The sequence below is a fragment of the Eleutherodactylus coqui genome, chromosome 2, assembly GCF_035609145.1.
Source record: "Eleutherodactylus coqui strain aEleCoq1 chromosome 2, aEleCoq1.hap1, whole genome shotgun sequence".
Lineage (NCBI taxonomy): Eukaryota > Metazoa > Chordata > Amphibia > Anura > Eleutherodactylidae > Eleutherodactylus > Eleutherodactylus coqui.
Genome location: NC_089838.1, coordinates 268,693,410 through 268,719,051, shown reverse-complemented (window position 1 = coordinate 268,719,051; position 25,642 = coordinate 268,693,410). Strand labels below are relative to the sequence as shown.

The window sequence follows — 25,642 nt, the reverse complement described above, 5'->3', positions numbered from 1 at the left end:
GCGTGGATTCGCAGCAGGCGTCACTCCTTCAACTGAAAGGATAAAAACTGCCGTGAATCTGCATCCAAACCCTCCGTGTGTGAATGTACCCTGAGGCTGGATTCACACCGCCGGATTTGCGCAGGAAATACACAGTGAATAGAACCATTCTTCCAGGGTGAATAATCCCAATTTGGATAGCCTCTCGGGGTATTCCAGTCCCGTCATTCCATGTATTAGTTTAGTTGCCCTTCTTTGAACCCCCTCCAGTACTGTGACATCTTTCCTGAGCACCGGTGACCAGAACTTTGCGCTGTATTCCATGTGAGGCCTGACAAGTGCCTTATATAATGGAAGGATGATGTTCTCGGCCCTCGCCCCTATACCTCTTTTAATGCCCCCCAAGACTATTTGCCTTTGCAGCAGCTGACTGGCATTGGTTACTCCTGTTTAGTCTACAACCCACTAATACCCCCAGATCTTTTTCCATCTCAGTTTTCCCTAGCAGTACCCCATTTAGTGTATACTGGTGACATCCCTTTCTCCTGCCCATGTGCATAACCTTACATTTATTAACATTGACCTTTATTTACCATTTTTCTGCCCAAGCCCCCAGTTTATCCAGGTCCATTTGTAGCCGCACATTGTCCTCCGTTGTATTCATATAATTTTGTGTCATCTGCAAATATTGATATTTTACTGTGCAGCCCCTCTATCAGGTCATTGATAAATATATTGAACAGAATGGGGCCTAATACTGAACCCTGTGGCACCCCGCTAGTGACGGTGGCCCAATCAGAGTACGAACCATTTATTACCACCCTCTGCTTTCTATCTCTGAGCCAGTCCCTTACCCAGATACACACGTGATCACCCAGTCCAAGCTGCCTTATTTTGTATATCAACCTATTATGCAGCACAGTGTCAAATGTCAAATGACATGGAGGAGTGCTGCACATCGCCGATAGCATGGGGTGGGGAGTGGGGTGAGTCTGAGCAGCGGAATAGCACAGCACTTCATTGGGTTGAAGATCAGCATGCTGGGACTGAAGGAGCACACCACATCACCGATAGCAGGGGGGGGGAGAGCAGCAGAGCACTTCAGCGGGCTGAAGATCACCACACTGCTAGGTCCTTAAAAAATGCAGCCAATTGGGAGCTAGGGGCTTGACTGAGACGTTCCTCCAGGCAAGCCCTGTCAAACCCATAGCTTCCGGTGGTGAGAAGGTACAATAGTACCCTGGTATACTAAACTGCAGTACCTATACAGTGTGGTGTACTATACTGTTGACAGCTCTCTTACAACTGTAGCTGGGGCATCCATAGGAGCCCCAGTTACAGGGAAAAACATCCTCCTGTGATGACAATAGTCACTGGCAGAGCTGATCAGGATCTGCTAGGAACCTGCATATCTGTCTTGGCAGAGGGCACCCAGCAGTCATGTTATCGCCGGATGGAATAGCGGAAGTAAGACTTTCGCTTTCTCATGTTGGAAAAATGCTTTTGCCTTCTCCTTCGGGCTCCCAACTATCACTGACAGCCAAGGACCCGACCTGCTCCTGCTACCTTGCTGGGATTAAAGCCCAGGACCAAGCACCGTAAATTTACCGTGCTTGGTCCTTAAGGGGTTATTTTTTTGTCCACCTCCTTGTTTGCTAACAATGCAGTTCCTCTTTGGAGTAAGGTCCTGGTCCTATATGTTGGTGCAATCAGAGCTGGGGCCTCCTCTCTCCATGGGCCCCAATGGGCCTCTGTGATACATACAACCTTGTTGTCACTCATAGGCTATAATGGTATCTGCTTAATGTGTATATCATGACCTACATGTTGAAATGGATGCCTGTGACGGATACCATACTGGGGTGCCGAAAAAACATGTACAGGTTCTAACTGGACTCGATGAGATGGAGTAGTGCAGTCCAATTGTTCAGTGTAAATGCATGCCAAGCGAACGATGTTCAATCACTATTTCACCGCCGGTCACAGGCTCCTTCCACTATATCTTGTTGTGAAAAAGTTATAGAAGAGCCAAAAACATGAGGACCTCGGGTTGTAATTCCTGGCCGGGCCTATCAGCAGCAGCCATAGTATACAGCTATGTAGTGTTGTGCATGTGCGGACGGCCCACGGACGATTAGTATAGGAGCGGTAATCAGAGCGCGAGACGTAACATTTACACATACAGGCCAGTCCAAAAATAAAGGGCATCCATTGCCCTCCTGCATATGTGCCATTGCACGCGAATCAGCGCTATGTATTTGCAGGGCTTTTTGTGATGCTTTTATTCTGTTTTGGTGCTTTTTTTTGGGGGGGGGGGTCAGTACTTTTTTCTTTTTTTTTTTTCAAAACACAGCGGGGCAGATTTATTAATCCCCTCTAATATTTAAACAATGTAAACTTAAATCATCATCCATCATCAGACTTCCTAATTGATCACAATAGCACAATGACTATGGATACAATCACGTGGATAAGTAAGTGCACAGCCGATAGACGTCACCACTGAACTATTTCCCGCCACTAACTAGAAAATTAAAGCTCCACTTATGTTTAATAGAGGCTTTGATGAGGCATGAAGAAGGTATCATTATAAATCAAGATTGTTATTCCGGCAATGAGACAAGGCGAGGTCGAGTGAGATTCCTATTCTGGGCGTCACAGATGAGCTTCTTGGGTTATCTACAGTATGGTGTTGTGTAAGGAGGACCTCGTGATTGCCACAAGAACATGTACAATGTCTTCCAGTCTTTGGGATACAGAAGAGGATTCACAGCGACTTCTAGGAAAAGCTGCTTACTCTATTCTTGGTCATCGAGTTATAGCCCGGTAAAGCCATTCTGTTCTCCAAGGATGCAAAAGACTTTTTGTTTAACGTACAAGACCCAATTTCATAGGAACGTTCTAGGTATGACTGGCAAGGGGCAAGATTATCAGATATTCCCGATGATTTCATGTTTTGTAGGTGACCCCAGTGGACCAGATGGAAGAGGCTCCCAGTGCCGGGTGGCTCAGAGGTTTGTTCAAGAGTCAAGGTGCATTTATAAGGAACGATTATTGCTCAAAAAATGGTTCGAACCAATGAAAGAGAATGATAATCGTTCAGTCTAAACGCAAGCCAACGACTGAGCGGGAATCGTTCGCTTCTCCTTCATCATTCGGTTTCTGCAGGACTATAACTCATCGTTGGCTTGTTCGCTTGTCGTTCTGTTTAAACACTTCTCATTCTATGTTTCACATAGGGAATGTGATCACTGAACGTGAAGTGAAGAAGTCAACGATGAGCTGCCAGTCTAAACAGGCTGAACGAGCGCGACTGAGCTGGTGATGACGCCAAATGAGAAACATGGTGTAAAAGGAGCATTACTGGCAGGGTTGGCTCCTCAGAGGCAGCCTCCAGATCAGCGGCTGTTTGCTCAAGTTGGTGTCCAATGTGGCAAACCTACCTGCTCCTCTGCTCTTCCCCACACTCTGTGAGATGGGGTTCATGCCTCCGGTGGTGGGCCCAGTCACAGAATATGTACCATGACGGATGAGAAATGAGATGACAGGGATGCTGCATGGATTAAATGTTTATTCCATTCGGCAGTAATAAGTCAGCATTATCCAGGCATTGAGGAGGGGCACAGGGATCAACTTTGGACCCCCGAATACCTGGAGAAGCCCTATCTCTCGTCTCTCTCTCTATACTCAATGGGCTAATCAACTCCCAATTTCTTAAGGTAGCATAACCACCTCTTAACTCCAGCTATGACAGAATCACACACTCCAGGTTTATATCGCCCCCTTCCTGACCTCCTGTGCATCACCTCAACGCCGAACGACCCTCACACCGCACTAAAGCAACATACACTCAGTTTTGTGTTTCATTACATTTACATGGAAGGCGCACAGTCTTAAACTAAAAAAAAAAAGTTGCATATCCAAAAAGACAAACAAACCTGCGACCAATCCTCTACAGTTTACCTGGATGTATGTTAGACTAGATTGGTGGGTTGTCACCCCCCAGGGCCATTTCTTGGCAATCACCAGACCTTTGGATCCCTTTAGCACTGCCCGGGTGTTCCATCCATTTGGCAAACCCAACACAAGAATCCCTACCTTGAATAGAAGCCTATACCCCATGGCTTCTATTACAAGTGCTGCGTTAGGTTTTCTATCAGTGGTCTTTCCAATCTCTGGGTAGTGCAGAATTATTCCAGGCTTCAGTGAAGGAACTAGCAATAATCCCATTTCTGTTTACCTCACATTTGTAGGGGAGATGGGGATGCTAGAGGCTTCATACAGTCTTGGAAGACGCCAAATAGTGGATACAATTTATACTGCAACATTGTTTTGAATTTTGTGTGCATCTGAACACATACAACTATAGTTAGGCCGGGCTCACCAGAGCGCATGATCACAGCGTATTACATGTGCAATACTCTGTACCAATCTCCCATAGGCTTCCATGATGCCGCTCATACGAATTGCATGAAATATACACGCACACAAAGAAAAATCGCTAAGATAGTGCATGGTGATTGGCAACACGCAGCAAGTACGCATGTCATTGCATGAATTACAGCCGCGTGAGCCTGGCCCCTAGCAAAACTGAGCCAAGAGAATGCACCAAATGTATGTGTTGTAGACAAACCTGAAACGCACTAGACCGTTTACACAAGTGTCTACAAAGGGGATGTGGCTGACGAGACATAAAATGCATCAGATTAATGGTGTGCAGCATTATTTTAGGGTGGTTTCACATCTGCGTCGGGGGTTCCGGTTTCCTGCTCCATTTGGGAAGCCTGAAAAGAGAAACCCCTGGCCAATATTCTCCATTCTACGAGGGAACCGAACAGGTCGCATATATCTATATTACTCTCCAAATCCGCACCATTTGCAACCTGATTGGTTGTTTTGATTTACTCATTCCCAGTGATTGGTTATTTGGGTTCGCTGATTCACGGTGATTGGTTGTTTAGGTTGGCTCATGTAGAAGTGGGGAGTAAAAGGCTAATATGCGAACAGGCCCCATTGACGATTATGAGGTCCATTCACTGTCTTCTCAGCTAACCAGCTTTTAGCCACAAGAAGCAGCGCTGCCTGCACCACTTTTTCTGCCAGTATTTTCTGCAGATCTGCCACAGAACCTCCAAACGGAAGTTTCAACGCAGATTACACAGTGTGTCACTGTGATATATGTGACGCTCTAGTTTTATCCCACCTAACTCTAGGCTAGGAATAAGAAAGGTGGCCATGTACATTAGAGATAGACCGATCATCTGGTGAACAATCCCTCATAACAGCCATACAGACATATGAACTGTTACACTGGCCATACCTCTTTAAGGACACTGGGTGAAGAACCAACCATTGCAAACATTCTTTCAAAGATGGATAGTTTGTTGAAAGGTTACATTCCAAGCATGGTGACTTCTATTCAGATGATGGCCGCCTGTCCTTTGATTGGATTTCTTTGTTTAAAGTCTAATTGTTTTCCAAAAACGTTTGACATGTCATAGAAACTCGTCAATACCGGAGTCCAGGTTCCAATCGCTAGAACAAAGCTGGGGATGTGTTCATCAGAACGATGGCTTTGCTCAATAGAAGGACACTGCATCCGTTTTCAGCTAGTGAGCAATGACCGCACTCGGATGAGCGCTTCTGCTACTTCATTCCAGCGAGTGGTGGAGTTCTTGGCATCCAGATCCCCAGCAATCACAATTTTTGGCAAGTCAAAAGTTTTTGGAAAGCACAGTTACTATTTGTAGTCCATCCAACAAGTGATTTGATTGGTTGAAGTTGTCCATATTCATCAATTGTAGTCTAATGCAGTGTTCCCCAACTCCAGTCCTCAGGGAACCCCAACAGGTCATGTTTTCAGGATTTCCTCAGTGTTGCACAGGTGATGTAATGATTGTCAGTGCCTCAGACATTGCCACAGGTCTTCTTACTGTAGGATATCCTAACAACATGACCTGTTTGGGGTCCCTGGGGACTGGAGTTGAGTAACACTGGTCTAATGTGTATGTAGACTTTAAAAGGGGTACCTGAGAGTTTAACTATTGATCTATCCAGAGAATATGTCATCAATAGTTATTCGGCAGAGGTCTAACACTCGGGATCCCCACTGATCATCCAGCCTACTGTTAGTGCAGCAGTCCAGACATAGCCATCTGTGGCCACCGCTGGAAGCGACATTCATTCCCGTTATAATTAATCAGAGCGATGCCTCACATTAAGCTTCCTGCTTCTCATTGCAATCAGGGCTGTATGTGTGGTACCGACCACAACAAGGAGTTGGAAGTTCTGGCTTTACATGATGGAATTGCTGTGGAAATTGTGTAGGGTTTACAGTAGAAGCCAATATGGCGATTTCAGAAATCTCCTTCACAAGGATTTTCCGCAATGAATACACAGTTTTACTATTGATCTGTCCTCAGGGTAGGGCATTAATAGTTGGGAGGCCTGGAACAATCCTTTAAATCTCCCCTCAGCTGAGGCTACAGCGGTCGGCAGTTCTTTGAATGTTCTTCTGGAAGGGCTGCAGTCTTCCTGGTTGTGTCCTCGTAACAAATATGAGTGAGCAGCAGACATGGGGTGCAAATACTTTTAAAATCGCTGCTGGGAGTAATAAATAATTCATATCCACGTACAGATAATGCAGAGTCGGCAGGACATGGTGACCTGTTGTGATCATTGAGAATTAACAGATTTTCCAGCCGCTATTCACCGTGTCTGCTACACATGATGTCGGAGGTATTCAGCTCCACCCAGTACTCGGGAGTTTGAGTAATTACAGGAAATTAGCCATCATAAAAGCAGCCAACTTTATCTCTACGTACTTCGTAAACAAGTATCAGGACACATCTAGTCGCTCATCACATGGCATGCACATCACTACGATAGACGTCCCTGCGATGCCCTCAACCAGCCATACTAGAGAGTTTACTAAGGAACCATCCTACATGCTGCGCAAGGAGCAGCTCAAAACACACACGTCCCCTTCTGTGAAGACCTAAAGACCCACATTTATTAAAACTGGGAATTTAAGAAAATCTGATGATGATTCTGATCCAAGAAAATCTGATTCCGCATGTCTATTTATGCTGCAGAATCACGCTGCGGAATGTAGCCCTCGAAATAGAAGGGTTGAGCTCCACAGCACACGGCCAAGTCTGCACAGTTGTGGGTTGTCTGCAGCGATTCCGCCACGAGAAGATGGCGTTAGGGGTTTTATTTTACCTACACATGACAATCGGTGCCCGACAGCCAACGATTATCGCTTCTGAGCTTTCACACAAGTGGGCCAGAGATCTGTTCTGGCTGCCGTCTCCATTCACAGTTAACAGGCAGTCACTCCGAGATGAATGCCTGCCTACCGTTACAGGTCAATAATCATTCAAATTTGGTCCGCAGAAACTGAATGACTAACAGTAAGCAAACAAGTTATGGTTCGTTGTTCAATCGCTGGTAGGTTTATGCTGAATGATCATCAGGTCGCACGATCATGAGCGAATCTGAATAATAGAATTGTAAAAGAGGTCTGTAGTCAGAAAATGAAAAGCCATAAAATCAGATTTTCTGGCTTTTGTATTACCAAATCCACCTAAAAAAGGTGCACACCTCACCCATTTTCTAGGTACTTTTGCTACTTTCTCTTGAAACTTGCCAGTTTTCAAATCTTTATGGAGAGATGAGAGTTGCAGTTTTTCTAGGGCTCAAATTTATGCCAAAAACCTGAGTAATAAATGTGAGTGATGAGTGTATGACATGGCCCTACTCCGCAGCTCCGAAATGGATCACAAGACACTCCTCCTTGGCTGCCAACAGGAACCATGTCAGATGCGGTAGGCCTCCATAGAACCAGGAAGGGTTTATTCTTCTGAAAGGGATCATATGATACATAGGCACATTTTGATTCTCTTAGTAGGAAGATTTGCTCTTCTAGAAGTCTCACATTCATTCCCCTACCACACCTTTCTAATAGTGCCACCCCAACCCCTAATCATTGGTATCTTAAAATTACCAGACTTTAGCTGCTGCCTCAACTTGTGATTTACTACCTTATGCCCATTTTACATCTTATGTAAAACATGGTATACGAGGAGAGTAACCATCCAAAAAGAAATGTGGTTGAAGAAAAGACACGAGGAATTTTCCATAAATTTAAAATACACATTTATTAAATTTTATAAATACATCACTACAAAGAAGAAATCCAGCTTATAACCTCAAAGTGCTGCTAGAGGAGCCAGCAGGCGCGGGCAATATGGAAGCCACTTAACCAGCAATAGAGCCATGTTATTCTGTATTACACGTCTTGCAGTATTTATCAAGTAAAGGCACAGAAGTGTTTTCATCTAGACTGTTTGATCCTGCTGCTATTGTCTATTCAGTGAAGGCCTTAAAAGAATAAATAAATGAAAAATGGGTAGTCTGGGACTTTCCATGACCGTCTATCCTTATAGATACGGTGGCTTAGAAGGGAGCCTGTCCCGACTAGCAAACTCCTAAAACCATCACTGGCTGGCAGGAGATGGGAGGGAAAAAAATAAAAACAAAAACACAAACAATCAAGGACTTCTAATGTTCTCGCTTTTCCTGATGTGCCCGTGTGCTTCCACAATCCAGTTCTAAAGTCATCCTGTATACTGTAGGCAAATGAGGAGATAAGAGTCACCTGGTAGAGAAGCTTCATGCTGAATCATAAGCTGCTGAGCTAACCACATCACTTTCTATGATAAGCAGGGTTTCCTATGTATCAGGAGATAGTGAGCTGGCCCTTAAGAGAAAGGGGGCACAGTTGTGCTCAGCAGCTAGACATGAATCAGCCCGACTCTTTCCTCTCCTTATATGCATATGACTGGGATAACTTTTGAACCCAATTGCAGAGATACATGGGCTTATTAGGAAAGCAGAATGTATAAAGGCCATTTACACACACAGATAATCTTTCAAAAGATTAGTGATGGTTTTGCATAAAGTACTAATAGGCAGTAATTGCTATTAGTACTTTATCAGCTTCATTTGCATGCAAATGAGCTTCTGGGAGCGGTTTCAGAACTCAGCAAGATGTCTGAGCTCTGTAACTAGCCGCATTGATCAGCCATGGGCTGCGAAGAGAAATCTCTAATCTCTAGCGCCCTGTGGAGAATCCAGCACCATGGATAGCAGACACGTGTGGCCCTGCTCATCAGCTGTTCTGCGGAAGCAGAAAACTAAAAGATGGGCATATTTAGATGATTATCACTCAAAATATCCTCTGCCAGCCAGTGATAGTTTTAGGAGCAAGATGGGGATGGGGCAACAAGTTCTGTTTAAAGACAAGGTCATCATGTGAAAGTCTTAGACAACCCCTTTAAGTGACAGTGATGTAAGAAGTCTACAGGCACAGATCATCTAGGCTCTCTTTAGACTAAAGGGTTTGTGTCTGTGTCTCAGAAGGCACATGGCTAGTTACTGTATATTGCCTGAAGTGGAAGGGTAAAAAGCAGGATGCACACGGTGAGGCACTTAAGTATCCAAACCAGACGAGACCTAAATATTCACACCCCAGGAGCTGGGGACCTTCTAGTGTACTGCACAAGCCCCAGCATTCAGACCTCCCTGTATTATTCTAGTATCTTTGGAATACCAATTTGACACAGAAAAGTCACTGAGATGTATAGACTGGTCATGGCGGCTACGTGTGGTATAGAGGGTAACGATTGTCAAGATGGCTACATCTTAATATACTATACATTAGTGAGGCGCACCCGCTATCAACAGATAAAACTTACAGTAAAAATTTCTTTAATCCATCATTCAATAATTAAAATCTGATCCGACACGCTTCATGCCCCATTGATGGCATTCAGTGGATTTGACGGTCCATCCTATACTAGAATATTGCATGTAGTTTTGCAGACCCAAGCGATCAGCCGTACACGTCGGGTAAGCGGATACATAGACATCTCCAGCAATACATTAAATAACAGATAAAATATCTTTTAGACTTCTTTGCATCAATTTCTACTTCATGTTCCGGGATTAATGGGGTCATCCTGGCGCAGAAAGCCGAAATCTAAAAAAGTCCTCCTGCACGGCAATAAAACTCTGTAACAGTCTAATAAAGTTCTCAGTACAGATTGTCCTCGCGTTCGCAGTGTACCTTCACTTTATTAGTGCACATCCGTATAAAATTTGTTCATTAAAGAAATAGAGATTTGTTTTCTAGGTAAAATATTGAGATTTGAATAGAAATATAAGTCTTCTACATCTCTCTGCAGTGAGGCAGGCACATTGCGGCCCGGGTATAGAAACGATAGTTTCCTTATTTACAAGGCACATATAGGATACCCACCCATCAACTTACTGAAACCGTTCTTATAGCCTGGTACGATGCACAGTAGTGCACTAAAGAAAATCCCAACAGTGACAAACACAGGATATGCAGTTTAGGAGAAGGAAAGAATCAAATACGATTAGTCACCATCATTTAGATCAGATCGTGACAAGTGACAACAGTCTTACACCATCTCAGAAACGGAACTACCATTTCTTTAATATTAAGGCTTCCAAATATATTGAAGGTTTAAAAAAAAAAAAAAAAGTTGTCCCACTCTTACCAGCTATCCCACAGGAAGCAGACAGCTCCATACATTGCACAGTGGCTCCAATTGGTACTGCAGGCCAAGTCCCATTGACTTGAGTAAGAGTCGATCTGCAGTACCAACCCAGGCCACTGTGCAATGTACGAAGCTCTACTTTCTGCAGGAAAACAGCTAGTAGTGAGACAACCCTTTTATGTGCAATGTCTAAAGGTGAGAAGGTTCACAACCCATCTAATACATGTATTAAATTAGTGTCAGAACCATGAGTGTAAGTAATCAAGATAGAAAAGGAGGTTGGAACAAGAATAAAAGTGAATATCCCCTTTAAGTACAATTCATCCAGTGTTGAAACATTAGCTACACACAACATTCAAATGCTCTCCTTCCGATAGGCCTTGTACACTGCAGCCCGCTCTGTCCATTCATATAGCCTTGAGGTGTATAGTTCAGTGCACGAGTCTTATGGGAGGTTAGATCCTGCCAGCCCTCTTCATGCTGCTTCTAAGTATGTTGGGAGTCGCGTCCATGACCCGCACCAGCAGGTTGTCGATGTAGTCCTCCAACTCTCGTACTTGTGCGTCCTTCTTATTAATGATCCCCCTCTGCTTCAGTACTAGTTGAATGAGCTCATCGTGCGTCAGCTGAGCATAGGCCGAGGCCGGATCTGAGGAGTCATACTTCTGTCAAAAGAATTGGGAAGTGGTTAAGCAGAGGACAAGCCATAAAGGTAACCGAGGATGAGAAACATGGTTCTACGTAATGTTCCCAAAAGGCTAAAGGTAAAAGCTCCTTACACATTGTGCTCTTGGACCCAGTGCTGGGTCGTCCCCGCTATCCATTGTTTATGGGATAGAACGATAGGAGTCAATAGGGGGGACATGGAGACCAAAGAGGTCACGTCCCACACATTGACCACCATGGTTCCATCCAGCCTTCTGTTGTAGTTTTCTTGCTAGAAGTTGGATAGCGGGGACGGAACCTGCAAGTACAATGTGAAAAAAAGCTTCAGAGTTTCTCTTAGAACATTTATTTGCACTCCATTTAGGTAATTAACCCTATAGACACCTGCTATCGCCCCTTTTTGGGTATATTTTTTGCTTAAACGTGCATAGATGTATCCAAAAGAGGGGAAAAACACAAAAAAAAAAAAAAAAAAAAAAACACACAACCCTACCCCAGGAACAGAAGAGGGGGGTATATTAGCTGCTGTTGTCCCTCCAATCTGCTGGTTCTGAACCCTGTTGTTTTTCGCCATCCAAGATGGCTACCGCAGTTCTCTAACTACCTGATGCACACCGTGCATTGCTCCAATTGGCTGTCACAGTCAGAGCCAGCATATAGTGCATCGGAAGCCCAAAAATACCAATGCACTATGGCGATTAGGTAGTCTGAAGATTTCGTCGGCTATCCTGGGCAACCGAAACCAAGACCCGGCAGACTGAAGGGACATGGGGATTAGAAGGAGCAGAAGTTCTAGATCGATCAGTAATAATTACATCCTGCTATAACGAGGGCTCGCTGAGAGGAAGAGATTATTTCATTACAGCAGCTTTTATACAAACGATTAGGAGCAGAAGAAAGTCAGTGTCTGCAGTTTGTCTCCATTATTGGTTTTTTTTTTTACTTATGAGAAAATGAGGCACATTAGTGTAATTATCCGTTAGGTCAAATGACTGAATTGTTACTGATTCTCCAGAACTATGTAGACTGAGGAAGCTCTGTGCTACCAGGATGTAATCAAGACAGGTAGCACAAAGCACAATGCAGCCAGACAAGCTGCTCTAACCCTTTGGGTCCCGGCCTACGGACAACACTTTAGGGTATTTCCATCTGACATTTTTAAAAGACATAACTTTTTGTCGACCTCGCCATACAAGGGCTTGTTTTTAACGTTTGCTATGAGGGATAAAAAGGGTGTTCAATTTATTGCACGGGTAGACAGACACACACAGACACAGACACAGACACACACAGACACCTGTGGGGAGCCGTGGCCTGCCAGGCATTTCCCCCGCAGTGGCAATGTAGTATTATATGACAACTGAGACGAAGGACAATTCAAGTTTGCCAGACCAGGAGCTGCTCATACAGATGGCACCTCTAGTTTCAGTCGTAACGGAGAGGCTAAGTGGGGTGACCCCATTCTATGATGTTCATATGACCAAATGATGCCTTCTTGGCACAACCCCTTTAAGGACTACTATGGGAGTCCCCCATATAGGCTCCGCTGTAAGGAAATCCTATGTTAGCTTCGCCTAGTGGGTGGTTCCTACATGGTCATTTAGTTTCCATCACATAGTTCGGGCCAAGTGAACATGACCTTACCTTGCTGTTGTAGGCATTCAGCGCATTCTCATGACTTTTGATTGGTTGTGGGAAGTTGGAAAGATTTTTGTTCTGTGCGTTCATTGGTTTCACTGGATTTGTTCTGCAAAGACATTAATAACACATTAACGACCATTGCTCATAACAGCAAATACAACATCTATAGACTTATCCAAGCCACTTTGGGAACATGCCTAGAACAGGTTTCACGGACAACAAGGAGGACAATTAGATAATGACATGGGATCAATGGAAGGAAGGGACTCTGAACACCAATCACGTGTCACATAAGCAAGAGATCTCCAAGATCATAATCCCAATGGCCTCTGACTGCTGAGAACTCTAGAGATGGTTAATTTTTCATTGGCGACAATGGCACACAACTAGATTGACCCTACCCAGATAATGCACCCTATGCAGCCAATATCTGGGGTCACTTACTAACTAGTCGGAGGCAATGGCACACAACTAAATGGATTAGGAGCATCCTACTCCAGCAAGTACACAAATAAGACTGGTGTACAAAATGTCAGACGTAATACGTTTTTCTTCAAGTATAGAAGAGCGTCATCTGGTGGAAAAATATGGCGAAGACGGTCATTAGTGGGCAGTAAGCTGGGGTTCCTCTCTGCCGGTACATGTGAGGTTTTCTTCATGCCTCACATATTCAGAATGTCACACAATTTCATTTCTTCTCTTTGCTTAATAGATCCTTTAATAAAGAATGACTAATGCCGATTGGAATGAAAACCATATTAACCCATTAAGGACAAAGCGCTAGGAATATACAGTTTTTGGTCCTCGACTTTATTCCTGCACCATTGTAAAGCCAGGGAATAGGTTTACAGCTCCTGCAGTCTAGCAGAAGCATGGTGGATGTCCAGCTGTCGAGCAGCTGAGGACCCAGAGGAGAATACAGAAGGGATTTAACACAGATTCTGCCTTCTTTCTAGCCTACATAGCACTCAAATAAGTGCCATTTAGTGAGTAGAGGAAGCAGAAGTGCAGTTTCTTCTACTGGACCCTGTGATCATCAGAAACACCCCCCCCCCCCCCTCAACCCAACGGCAAAGAGATTAAAACCCTACATTTTTAACAAACAAAAAAAAAAAAGTTTAGTTCCTTAGGACCAAAACGCAAGTTCTTAAAAGAGACTGCCACCCAATTTGCCAAGCTTATGGGCTTAGAGTAGGTGATCTGCTGAGTCCACGGATGTACAGTAAGTTTTAGCCTTACTTGCCCAGTCGTTCCCTCGGTGCCAGCCACTGCTGCAGGGCATCGAGCGGCGCTGCCAAGTAGTCCATGCGTTCTAATTTTATAATCACAAGTATAACACTTACATCCCCGGACTCCATGGGTCCCTTACTTTCAGCCCATAAGCTTTGCTTACAGGACTAGACGAGAGGCAACAGATTCCCCCTTAAGGGGTAAAACAACTTATTTTACGCAGAGCATGAAGTGTAATTTCATCCATCTAGTCACTGTTTGAATTAAGATATTAAAGACAGGAAATTCCATGACTCCACAAGAGCGGACCCTGCGCTAAGGTGCCGCATACAGATCACCACTTGTGGCCCCAATTAGCGATGATCTGCATGCGGTTACCATGGACCTCTGCAGCCTGTATGAACATCCTCTGATTGCTTTCCCACATGCCAAAAAGTGGCTTCAGAAAAATGAGAAAAGTGCCTTTCCTAAATTCTTCTCCCCAATTTAGGACATTGGCAAAACTGCACCTGTGAAAGCACCCTCCGTTACAAATCATCCCGCACAACCCGGGAAAACTAGATAGGGATCCTATGTAAAAGCACGGGCAAGGATGGGCAGCAGATAGATACCTGACGGGCATACGTTAGGTGACAATGACTCGCCAACCACAACCTGGGAGCTTAGCCTATAATAAATGCAGCAACTTGGGTGCATATAATATTATGCATCCACTTTATCAGTAGTATAAGGACTGCGCAACCCGCAATATCGTATGACCTAATAGCCTGCAGGTCAGGAGAACGTTAAGCCCCTCGCTGGTCTGTGTTATTGCAGCAAAGCCTGATCACAAGAACAAGCTATAGTACTGACCGGGGTGGAAGGGCATATTTGAGGAGGATACATTATCTGGCCGTGTGAGCAGCTCTCCAGGAGCTCACTAACACTAACACTAACACACACACACACAATCCAATTCAGAAAGGAATTGGCGTTTTCTCATCCATTCACATGGCCGCATCGCTGCAGTAGTGGTTGGCAGAATGGCTCTATTTAGCTCAAGTAGCCAAATAGAGCCAGCTGTCTTCTGCAACGACCAGCGGACCGAGTAAACTTCCTCCCCCTCCCTTTTTCCAGCTCCCATAGGAATCTATGGGAGCTCCCTGCAATTTTCCTCAAAAGAGATGGTCAATGGCCTATCTTTTCTCGCTGCTAAAAAAAAAGCCCATGTAAGTGAATGCAGTGTTTTACATGGTTGCGATTTTCCATCAACGTTTTCTTGTGGCTAATAGCTGTGCGAGTTTTGTGCATTGCAAGACACTCAAATATGAACTCCATTCTTTTGACTGGACATGAGCAATGTTGTGAGAGGGGGGGGGGGGGGGGGGGGTTAGGCTTTTTTGCATCTCTTGTAACACATCACCCATAGTTTTTCAAATGGGACAAACCGTGCATGCTGGGTATTGTGTACTTGAGTGCAATGTGAGGTTTCCCATTGAGATCAATGGGAAACACTTGCCAATCCTCTGACACGTGTGAAACTACCGAAAAATGCCTCGCATACACGGGTAAAATGCATGGCCACAAGCGCGATATCGGGCCGGGTTTATGTAGCCTCACTCAGTTAAAACAAACTGAATCTAGTCAAGGAAATATGTAGGAAGCATGACAAGTCCACATGTTTCAGAGCTACTCCGTCATAAATAAGGTGTGAAACGTGTAGGCATTTGTTAGGCTTCCTACATTCGGATCTTAATAGATCCTGTAAAATATCTGGCGTTCCTAGAATGGCGGATACTACCTTCCTAGAATGGCGGATACTACCTTCCTAGAATGGCGGATACTACCTTTCTCCTGCACCACATCTACTAAAACAGCATTATCCTCTGCAGCACCATTGAAGTTAACAAGTGAGTTCCATTTAGGATCACAGGTGAGCTGGAATCACTCTGCATTAGGAAATCAGATTTAGGGTGCCTTCACGCTTGCGATATCTCTCCGTTTTTTTAACGCGAATGTCAATAGGACTTTCTAATGTTAAGAACGCATCGCACAAAAAGCGCTAGTTTGTGCAATGCATCTTTAACATTAGAACGCCCAATTGACATTTGCGTTAAAAAAAACAAAAAACAAAAAAAAAAAAACACAACGCAGCGATATCGCGATTGCAAGTGTGAAGACCCCCTTACAGCAATTCCCAGCACTATTTCATTAGCAAAAAAAAATAAAAAAAAAATTCTCATTTCCGGCTGAGAAAACTAAGTGAATGTACTCCTACTACGCCGTCACCCTGCTTACTTTAGAATACAATCTATGATTAGCATGGGAAGGCAACCGCAGAGTTTACTGAAATAGTGTAATTTAGGAAGGTTCTGCTAAAGTAGTTCCCCATTACTTGGTGCAGGGAGTATATATGTGAGGAACCATCTCCCCTTACTGCACGGCACAAGAGGTTCTCCTATTGTGTATTCCTGCAGAAGTACTAGAACCTTTTAGGAGGAAGCAGGCAGACAATGACCTCACGTGTTTGGTTACAGAATGTTCCCTTAGTGGCATTTGTACAGTAGATTACTGGGCACTGCCATGTGTACAATACAACCAGTGTAAATCAAGGTGACTTGTTCACGTGTCCGCAGCACCAGCCTTCATAGAGACTTTGGCAGTGGAACTTGCAGGCAGAGTCTGAAAGATTTCCTTCCCCATAACGCAAGTAAAAACTTTTAAAGGTTGTAACAGTATGCATACGGCTCAATTAGCCCGATGAAATAAGGTTGACAGGATCGATACTTCTACCCCATCCCTAAAGCCCCACTTCCACACGCAGATGATTGCTCAAAGTTTGTCAGAAACTGACAGTTTTGAGTGATCATTTTGCATTGCATTGCTTGTATTTAGAGAACAGCAGGTGGTCTGTTCTCTAAGTACATTGCTACTGTTCTGTAGTGGGACAGCAGCTGAAAGAGTGTTATCAGCGCTGCCTGTGGAGAACTCTGCGTGCGATCCCTCTTATCAGGGACAACGGATTTTAAACTGAGCTGAACTCAGCGATGGACGAAAAGTGCATGATGGGCACACATTTACACACAACAATTATCGCTCAAAAACCATCTTTTGAGCGATAATCTTTTTGTGTAAAAGGGCCTTAGGCAGTTTACTATATTTGAGGAGCTAAATACATGCAGATTGCACCTTGAACATCCACCATCAATTAGACAGAATAAATCTTGCTAACATTATGGTGTTAATTAGGCACAGAGATCTAGAAAACCATTTTGGCAGATTATGGTACTGGTCACATTTGTTTTACATCTTCTCCCTTTAAAAAATTGATAATGTCTGAGCTCTATTAAGTGCGCACAATAAGGCCTCATGTCCACGGGTGGATCGGATTCTGCATGCGGATTACTGCAGGGGGAGACCTGCAGAAACCATTTGTTCGAGATTGTGGATGTAATGGTTTTTCTGCACGGCTGGACTGCAGATCATCCGCACAGAAAAAAAAAATCTGCAACCCCATCTTCCTAATGGATTTTAACCTTCAAATTTGCATTTGTGTTTTTGGATGCACTGCGGATCGTCTGCACCCATTGACTTCTATTGTTCCCATCCGCACTGAAATAGAGTATGCTGTGATTTGTTTTCCTGCACCAAATGGTCCGCAAATCAAATCCACATGCTTAAATTGAATTGCGGATGCCAATACTTCCCTATGGGCACTTTGAATTGCGGATCTTCCACGCGGGTGACCTGCGCGGATTCCACAAATCAAATCTGCCCGTGGACATTGGGCCTAATGAAGTGTTCTAGACTTACTCCACTAGTCAATAGAAGTCATGAAAAGGATAGGAGATAACTATCTAAATGGTGGGGTCCAACTGTTGGGATCCCCACCGGTCACAAGAACGGGGGTCACAATGGTCCACAAGTAAAAGCTATGGTCACACATATTCATCACCACTTCATAGCCAAGTACTTGAACTCTGCTATTACCAGAAGTCCACTGAAATGTATAGAATGCTAATGTCCATGCATGACTCACTTATTCAGGGACCTTTCCTCAACAGGGGTCCTGGCAGCTGCATCACTACTGTTCAGATAGTTATCCCAGATCCTGTGATGGGGGCTAGGGTCTTTTGGAGTAAAAATCCATTTAAAAGGGATTTCTCACTAACACTTATCTATTATCCCGAGAACTGAAATCTTAAAGAGAAACCCAAAGCCCCCATTTCACCTCAACAGGATGCAATGAGTACTATGGAGTGACGGTCAAGCATGTACAGAAACAGTCACACAAAAGCACTCGTATGATCCTCTATTTGGTTGGAGTTCAGAAAATTTTCACTAGTTTTCCTGGCAACTTTTCGATTATATTTTATAATTGAATTCTGATTTTTGATTATTCCATAAAAATTCCGGAAGTGCAGATATTATTTAATTGTGTGGAATTAACCAGAAGGAAGAAAAGCCATTTTCTCACCTTTGTCGAGAAGACACTGCTCCACTGCTCTGAACTGTTGGGATTGGATGTGTTTCAGAGGGTGAAACCCATGCCCGCAGCAGTTTCTTCTTCCCAGAGCCTTCCACTTTATCAGATACATCAATGGTTGGGACCGTCGATGACTCTACAATAGGTTTATCATCACTTGGAATAGAAATAGAATGGGAAGAACTAGGAAAGTTGTGTTGAGAAGACACAGCTTCAGCAGAAGTTTGGTGGGTCAAGTCACTCATCTCAACTTTGCTATCAGAAGAATTATCTTCAGAGGGCAACTTGTCGGCCAAGTTCTTGTTATTGCCAGCTAATAAATCCATCTTGACCTGACCTTCCTTATATGTACTTGCGTCATCATTTGTCTTTACTGAAGAGGAGAGACTATTTTCCATCATCTTGTATTTATCATCTTTAACATCTAGATGCTCATCATCTGAAGTTCCTTCTGGATTTTCAGGAATGACTGGAAGCTCATCCAATCTGTAACTGTAGTCTTCACTCGTGAGAGTGGACATTTTTATGTTGGCCAAAGTCTGTCTAGAGTTAACCAGACTCTCAATAGGTGAAGCACTAACACGAGAAGCTTCCTCCACAACACTGTCCAATGAAACCCTCTCCTTAGGTTGAGTGGTAGTTGTATCATCAGATGCAAGATCCTGAGTTTTGTTCACTTTCGCACTTCTAGGTGCTGGCTTTGGTGGCAATAGTTTCTCCTCTTCAGATTCTTTCTTAGGAGCAGACTGAACTCTTGGGGTTGGTTTTGGAACTTCTTTGACATTGGACTTTTCTCTGGTTTCAGTAGATACTGCTGTAAAATCTTTATCATGACCATGTGGAGCAATAGCCTCAATTTCTTGATCTCTTTCAATGCTGCCAATGTCTGATGTAGAGTTATTCTCGGTTAGAGCTTGAGGTTCTTCATAAGAAGAGGTCTCTGAGAGTGCCGGCAATATCCCTCTTACTAAATTTGCATCGACTAAATTTTCATCCTCGGTGTGAGATGGCTTGCCTTTGAGTTGGTTAAGAAGGCTTTTTACATAAGTCTTTTTTGGTTTATTTTTTTCAGTAAAAGGGGTGACAACATTGACATCTTTGGATTCTGATTGTTTCTGTGAACTTACACCAGATCTCCAAAACAGAGGCGCTGAAGACTTTTCAGGCTCAGCAGTTGATTCTTTATTTCCTTGACTTAATGTTGGGCTTCTTGGAGGGGAAGAGCCCTTCTTAAGTGCATGAGAGATGTAATTGCTCTGAGGTGCATTACTTGGATCATACGAATTGGCCTCTGGAGTGCCCTGCCCACCATAGAAAGAAGCAGCGAGGAAAGAAATGCCAGAGACAGATGAAGAAGAGAGCTTGGCTTTGGTTTCAGCCTCTGAAGACACGTCCAGTCTGTAAAGAGGACAGAATAAAAAAAATCTGCAGGTCAGTCGACTCGCAGATACCAGTAATACATTTCTATATAAGACACAAACTTAACATTACTTAAAAGAATATTTGGTGATTTCAATCAAAGCTCACGGAGAAACCATATCATCTACCAAACCACTTTAACTAGTCTACCATCCATCACCCTCGATCCTCTGACTCCCCCTTTTAATAGATACAATGAAACTATGTAGAATCTAAGCTGATAAATTAAAGAACCAATTACGTAGCAGTCGTTACAAGAGGGAAGTGCTATTATTGAGGCACTAAATTTCTGGTTTTGTACTAACTCCTCTTATCGGCTGTTTTTTTGCCTCTCTCGATAAAGGTCATGTGATCAAAAGCCCTGTCTTATGCATACATCTATAATTTTACTGGACCCCCCACTAAGAGCTGTGTACCCCCTCCCCTCTAGTTATCAGGGCTTGTCCAAGACTTACTTTGTATTACGAAACCTAATAAAAGGGCTGGGGATAGAAGCCAAACAAGAGGTCATTGTACTGGGTTTAGAACAAAGTGATTATGAAATGTGTACTTTTGTAACACTAGGTTTATTTCATAACAATTACTGTAAGACAGGCACATAACAGGTTTGGGGACATTTTAATTGCCCTGAAATGGTTTGTCACAGGTAAGAGGGGTTTCTGGGACTAAAAAACATTGAGGTCTTATCCTCAGGATAGGTCATCAAGGTCAGATTAGTGAGGGGCCGGACAGATTGAAGCTGAAGAGCATCTTCACTGGTCTGTGATGTTACGTCCATCGAACGCACGGCCTTTCAATAATACCCAAGAGAATGGGATTGAGCTAGAGATTGATGGCACCATACCACGTATATAGTGAAGGGGCCGCAGTGCTCATCCAAACACCACTGCCTCTTCCAACAGCTGATCAGTGGGGTTGTGAGGCATCAACCCCCACCAATCTGATATTAATTACTTCTCCTGAGGATATTTTATACATTAGATTTTTCAGTAAAACCAAGAAATATTCAAACTACCTCTTTTAATATTTATGCATCTACAGTTAGATGGCAAGCATTAGGTCCAATAGTTACCCAGACTGGCTGTGCTTTTACACAAGCATATCTGTAGTCCGATCACTTGGCTGTTTCCATATCTGCCATATAGTTTTCTAAAGCAGAATACTCCGTGTGTCAGAGGGGTATTCCGGGCATTTACTTTTGATGACCAATCTCAGGATAGGTCAATCAGTAGCCAATCCTGTGAGCTGCTGTCATTGCAGCAGGGTTGGTTGTCCGCATCAGTGGGTCAGGGCTGGAATCGTAAGACTGCTCCACTCTCGACGCCTTCTATTATACTTTGGGCTCCTCATTGGTGTCCGAGTCGGAGACGGAAGACAACATTGCTCTCAGAGCCTTCTATTACACTTCTGGTCCTGACCATCAATGCAGACATCCAACTCTGCTACACTGACAGCGGGCTGGAGGATCAGCTCATCATCCGGGTTCCTGAGCGGCAAATCCCTGCCAAACAACTATTGATGATCCATTTTGAGGATAGATCAATATTAAGTGTATGGGATCCCCTTTAGTGATTGGTGGGGAAACACCTGTCATAACCACAATATAATTCTTAGCACCTAATTATAAAAGATAACAGCTGGAATACCCTCAATTTCTCTCCATAGCTGCAGTAGCATCAAAACATTGAATCAATAATTTCATTCTTGATTCAACAAGCATCTTATGCCCTATTAAAAAGCATATAAGGGGGTCATAGAAGGAAGGTACCCCACTTAGGACACCCCTCTATGGGCCCCACTCTGGTGAACCAGGCTTGTCCATGACTGGCATATAGTGTTACGGGCAATGAACGGCCACCTTCTTCCATCAATAATGGCCAATTAATGGGGGGGGGTTAGACCTGCATCAATGGCCTGATGGTTTGAATGGCTATATATATCTCCATCTCTGGATCATAGGAAAACCCTGCACTCAGCAGTTTTACTGTGTAAATATTGGATAGCCCCGAGCTCAGCATCTTCCCCTATATTCTATATACATAGGAAAACTGCAGATAACTTTATATAGAAGGGTTCATGTATTTAAAGGGAACCTGTCATCAACTAGACGGATCATAAACTAGGTTAGGGTGCTCTTAGCTGCCCGGACAGTCTGTCACCCAAGCTACATGCCATACTCATCTGGTCTCCACCTCCCCGGTAAAGGCATCACACGTACAGGCAGCTTGACTCTTCAAAAGGCATTCCCATTCACCTCCATGAAAGTGTGCTTGGACAGCCTTCTCAAGAGTCATGCTAGCTGTGGACGCACTCACACTGCCAACTGGAACGGGGAGCTAGAAGTGTATGAGATTCCCAAATTCCCCCATCACCTAAACTGGAAGCACTAGAACTTAAGTTTGTGCTGCATGTAGCTGAGGACAGGTTCCTTTTAAGCACTCGCAATTCTAACTAGCAACAAAGCCAGTTCAACATTAGGACATGAAATCTTCAAAACAGGCGCAAAGACTTCCATAATCATAAAAACTAGGACATCAGTTGGTAGTTTTCTGTGTTAGCCATACTATCTATATTGACAATCTTACTGGGATCCGACAGACAATGAGGTGATGGGGAGAAGAGCCCTAAGGCAGTGTTCACACTTGTGCCGGAGGCTCCAGACAGAGCTCCCGATACAACGCCTCAGATGAAACCGCAGCATGCTGGGGAACTTGATGAACCCCATTATAGTCAATGGGATCCTTCGGGCACTGTTTGTACCAGATCTGGCACTTCATTCTTGTTGACACACAGATGTAAATAGAGCCTTACATCACTGATGAGCAATGCCATGTTATTGTGCTTCGTCAGTCATAGATAAGGCCAAGCTCATTGAAAGCCATGCGAGTTTCGTGTATATTCGCTACTGTTTGGTCTCACTGTGGTTTCTCCGTTCTACAATGGGTTAACAGAAACCAGTAGAACAAGAAGCCGTCCTGCTTCCTCATTACAAGCTTGGCGTGTTAGCTGGCTTTTGTCCCAGTGAGCTCATACCTGTGTAAATGATTAACATCAAGCAGTTGGAAAGAACATACTTCTCTCCCAGTACAGAGAAGACTGATATGAACATTAAATCAGATATCCCTCTTAATGTACTGTATGCCTCGTGTTAACGCATTAAGAAACATTCATCAGAGCAGCCGTTGACGTATGGCCGATCCCATAACCTCTATTTTGTGCCTAGATGTGTACAACACTCTTTCTTGCTGTCAAAAACCCCAAAACTGCAAAGACGCTCGATGGGGGTTGTGTGGAATACAAAAAAAGCCATTGTTTACTGTATGTCTCACGGGGGTCAGATGTAGTAGCATTTTTAAAAGGGCATTCTGGACTTTTACTATTGATGACCTCTACTCAGGATAGGTCAGCCATACTTGATCGGCAAGGGTCTACTACTCATAATCAGTGCAGTGGGGCCGGACGTAGCCATCAGTGGTCAGGGCGGTCAGGGCTGAAAGTGTAATAAAAAGGCATCTAGTACACTTCCGGCTCCTAATTACAGTCCAAAACAGAGCATAAATAGCCCTTTTACACAAAGCAATTGTTAAAATATTATATATATATATGTGTATATCGTTGGATCGTGTGAAACTGAACGATAATCACTCGTAAACACGGTCAACGACTGAACAAGGGATAATTTGCTCGCTTATTGTATTTTACGCAGACATCGTTCAGTCGTTTGCAAGTAGTTATATGTAAAAAGATTGTTCAGTTGCTCCCATTCCATAGCACACTCCCCTGAAAGACCAACAATAGATGGAGCAAATGCCGAAAATTAAAAAAATAAATAAAATTATCTGCACATGTAAATTTACAGTATTTTAAAGCTAATGCCATTTTTTTCTGGCCAGACGATTTTAATCCATTGGAATCCAATGCTTCAGATGGTCGTGATTGTCGGCCGCCGTTTTATCACGGCAAAAAGCTTCTGTGAATACAGCCTGAAGAGCAGTCCGATTTCAGGTGTATAGCTTAGTATTACTAGACATCTATATCCGGAGGTGGCAACAACAGGTAGTGAGCACTAGAAGAACTTAAGTGATGGCTTGTACAGTTTATATACCAAACAGGATCACCAGCATTACCATTATGAAGCGCAGTTTACCAATTCCTATAGAAATGACCGCCACAGCATCCACCACACAGAAAGGAAATCCTTAAAATGTTTTTTTTTTTAAAAAAACAAAAACGCACAAAAAAACTAACCTGGGTTTGACAGCGGAGGTTTTTGCATTCCTCTCCGAAGAAAAGGGTTCTGGTTTCTTCTCCTCTTCCACATCTTCATCAAATGGATTAAATGCCTTCTTGGTTTGTGTATCTGTGAGCTGTTGGGTACTGTTAGTTTTTGGTTCTTCCTTCTTTAGAGGCACATCATTGAACTGCTCAGAGTTTTTGGGGGGTTCCTTCCTTCCAGTGACTAATGAGAGCAGGGCGGACTTCTTGCTTTCTGGCTTTTTAGTTTCCTTGGTCTCTTTCGGGAGATCAGTAGACACAGCAGGACTTTTGTATTTGGATTCTTCACTTTGGGAACTTTCAGATTTAGCTAATTCAATAGATTTGAGAGATGAAGTGGAGCTGGAAGAGGACATCCCTCTGTCAGAAACTGTACTGGGAGTACTCAAAGATTCCTTGGATGACCTGAAGAGATTGTCAGCTGATGCGTACATGGGGTTTCTTCGGATCACCTGTGGGGAATTGCTCAGAGAGTCCTTTGGACTGTCACTTTTTGGTTCTGACTCTTCCATGTAGACATGATTGCCATTAATACACAAATTGGAACGAGCAATTGGATCGTTCTTTGACTTCAAGCCGGTGAAGAAGGAAAGTCCCTCTTTTTTGTTTCCTGAAGTGACCTGGCTCAGTTGCTTGGGATCTGCACTTGCCGTTCTTTTGTGTGTCATAAGTCCAGGAAAGTTTGGAAACCGCCCTGTTAAAAAAAAATAAATAAAAATAAAACAGACATCTATAACTACTATAAAACTTCTAAAAAATTATAAGAATTCCAAGAGTGGACAAACTTTTTCACGCCGGCCAATATACGGCATCCCTCTCTGCAGGGGGAGGAGGCTGGAAGAGCCGGGAGCAGTGCTCTGAGCTCCCGCCCCCTCTCCGCCAACTCTCCACTATTTGCAATGAGGGGTGGAGCTGATTCCCAGAATTTAGCCCCACCCCCTCATTGCAAATAATGCAGAGGGGCGGAGAGGAGGCAGAAAGGGGACGGGAGCTCAGAGCACTGCTCCCGGCTCTTCCAGCCTCCTCCCCCTGCAGAGAGACGCCGTATATCGGCCGACGTGAATACCCGGCCGATATACGGTCGTCTGAATAAGCCCTAAGGGAGGTGTGCAAATTCATGAAAATAAAGAACAATTCTAGACCTCATTAGGTTAAATAGCATTTTAAATTAGGGTGTTGCAGTGTCCCGTAGGCATAAAACCCTGCCCTGTGTGCGGAAAAAAAAAAAAAAAAAAAGTGTATAGTAAAAAACACTGATAAGTGCACAAATCTACCTCATAATGCAAATGCTGCGCTGAAGCAAAAACAATTGCACATACACTCATGTCAAGTAGCCCTTAAACACCATTTTGCAGTTTATATAGAGCGCTACAAGTCT

General features: G+C 43.8%; 1 protein-coding gene across 1 annotated transcript in view; it reads right to left on the bottom strand.

Annotated features, from left to right (window-relative positions):
• Positions 1 to 8,122: 8,122 nt before the first annotated feature.
• RAB11FIP1 (RAB11 family interacting protein 1) overlaps positions 8,123 to 25,642 on the bottom strand; it is a 34,571-nt gene continuing 17,051 nt past the window's right edge. The window contains exons 3-6 of the mRNA XM_066592995.1: positions 24,238 to 24,958; positions 18,562 to 19,968; positions 12,879 to 12,981; positions 8,123 to 11,233 (exon numbers count right to left, since the gene is read on the bottom strand). Coding sequence (XP_066449092.1) covers positions 11,024 to 11,233; positions 12,879 to 12,981; positions 18,562 to 19,968; positions 24,238 to 24,958 — 2,441 coding nt within the window. The 3' untranslated portion in view covers positions 8,123 to 11,023. The remainder of the gene's footprint in view (positions 11,234 to 12,878; positions 12,982 to 18,561; positions 19,969 to 24,237; positions 24,959 to 25,642) is intronic.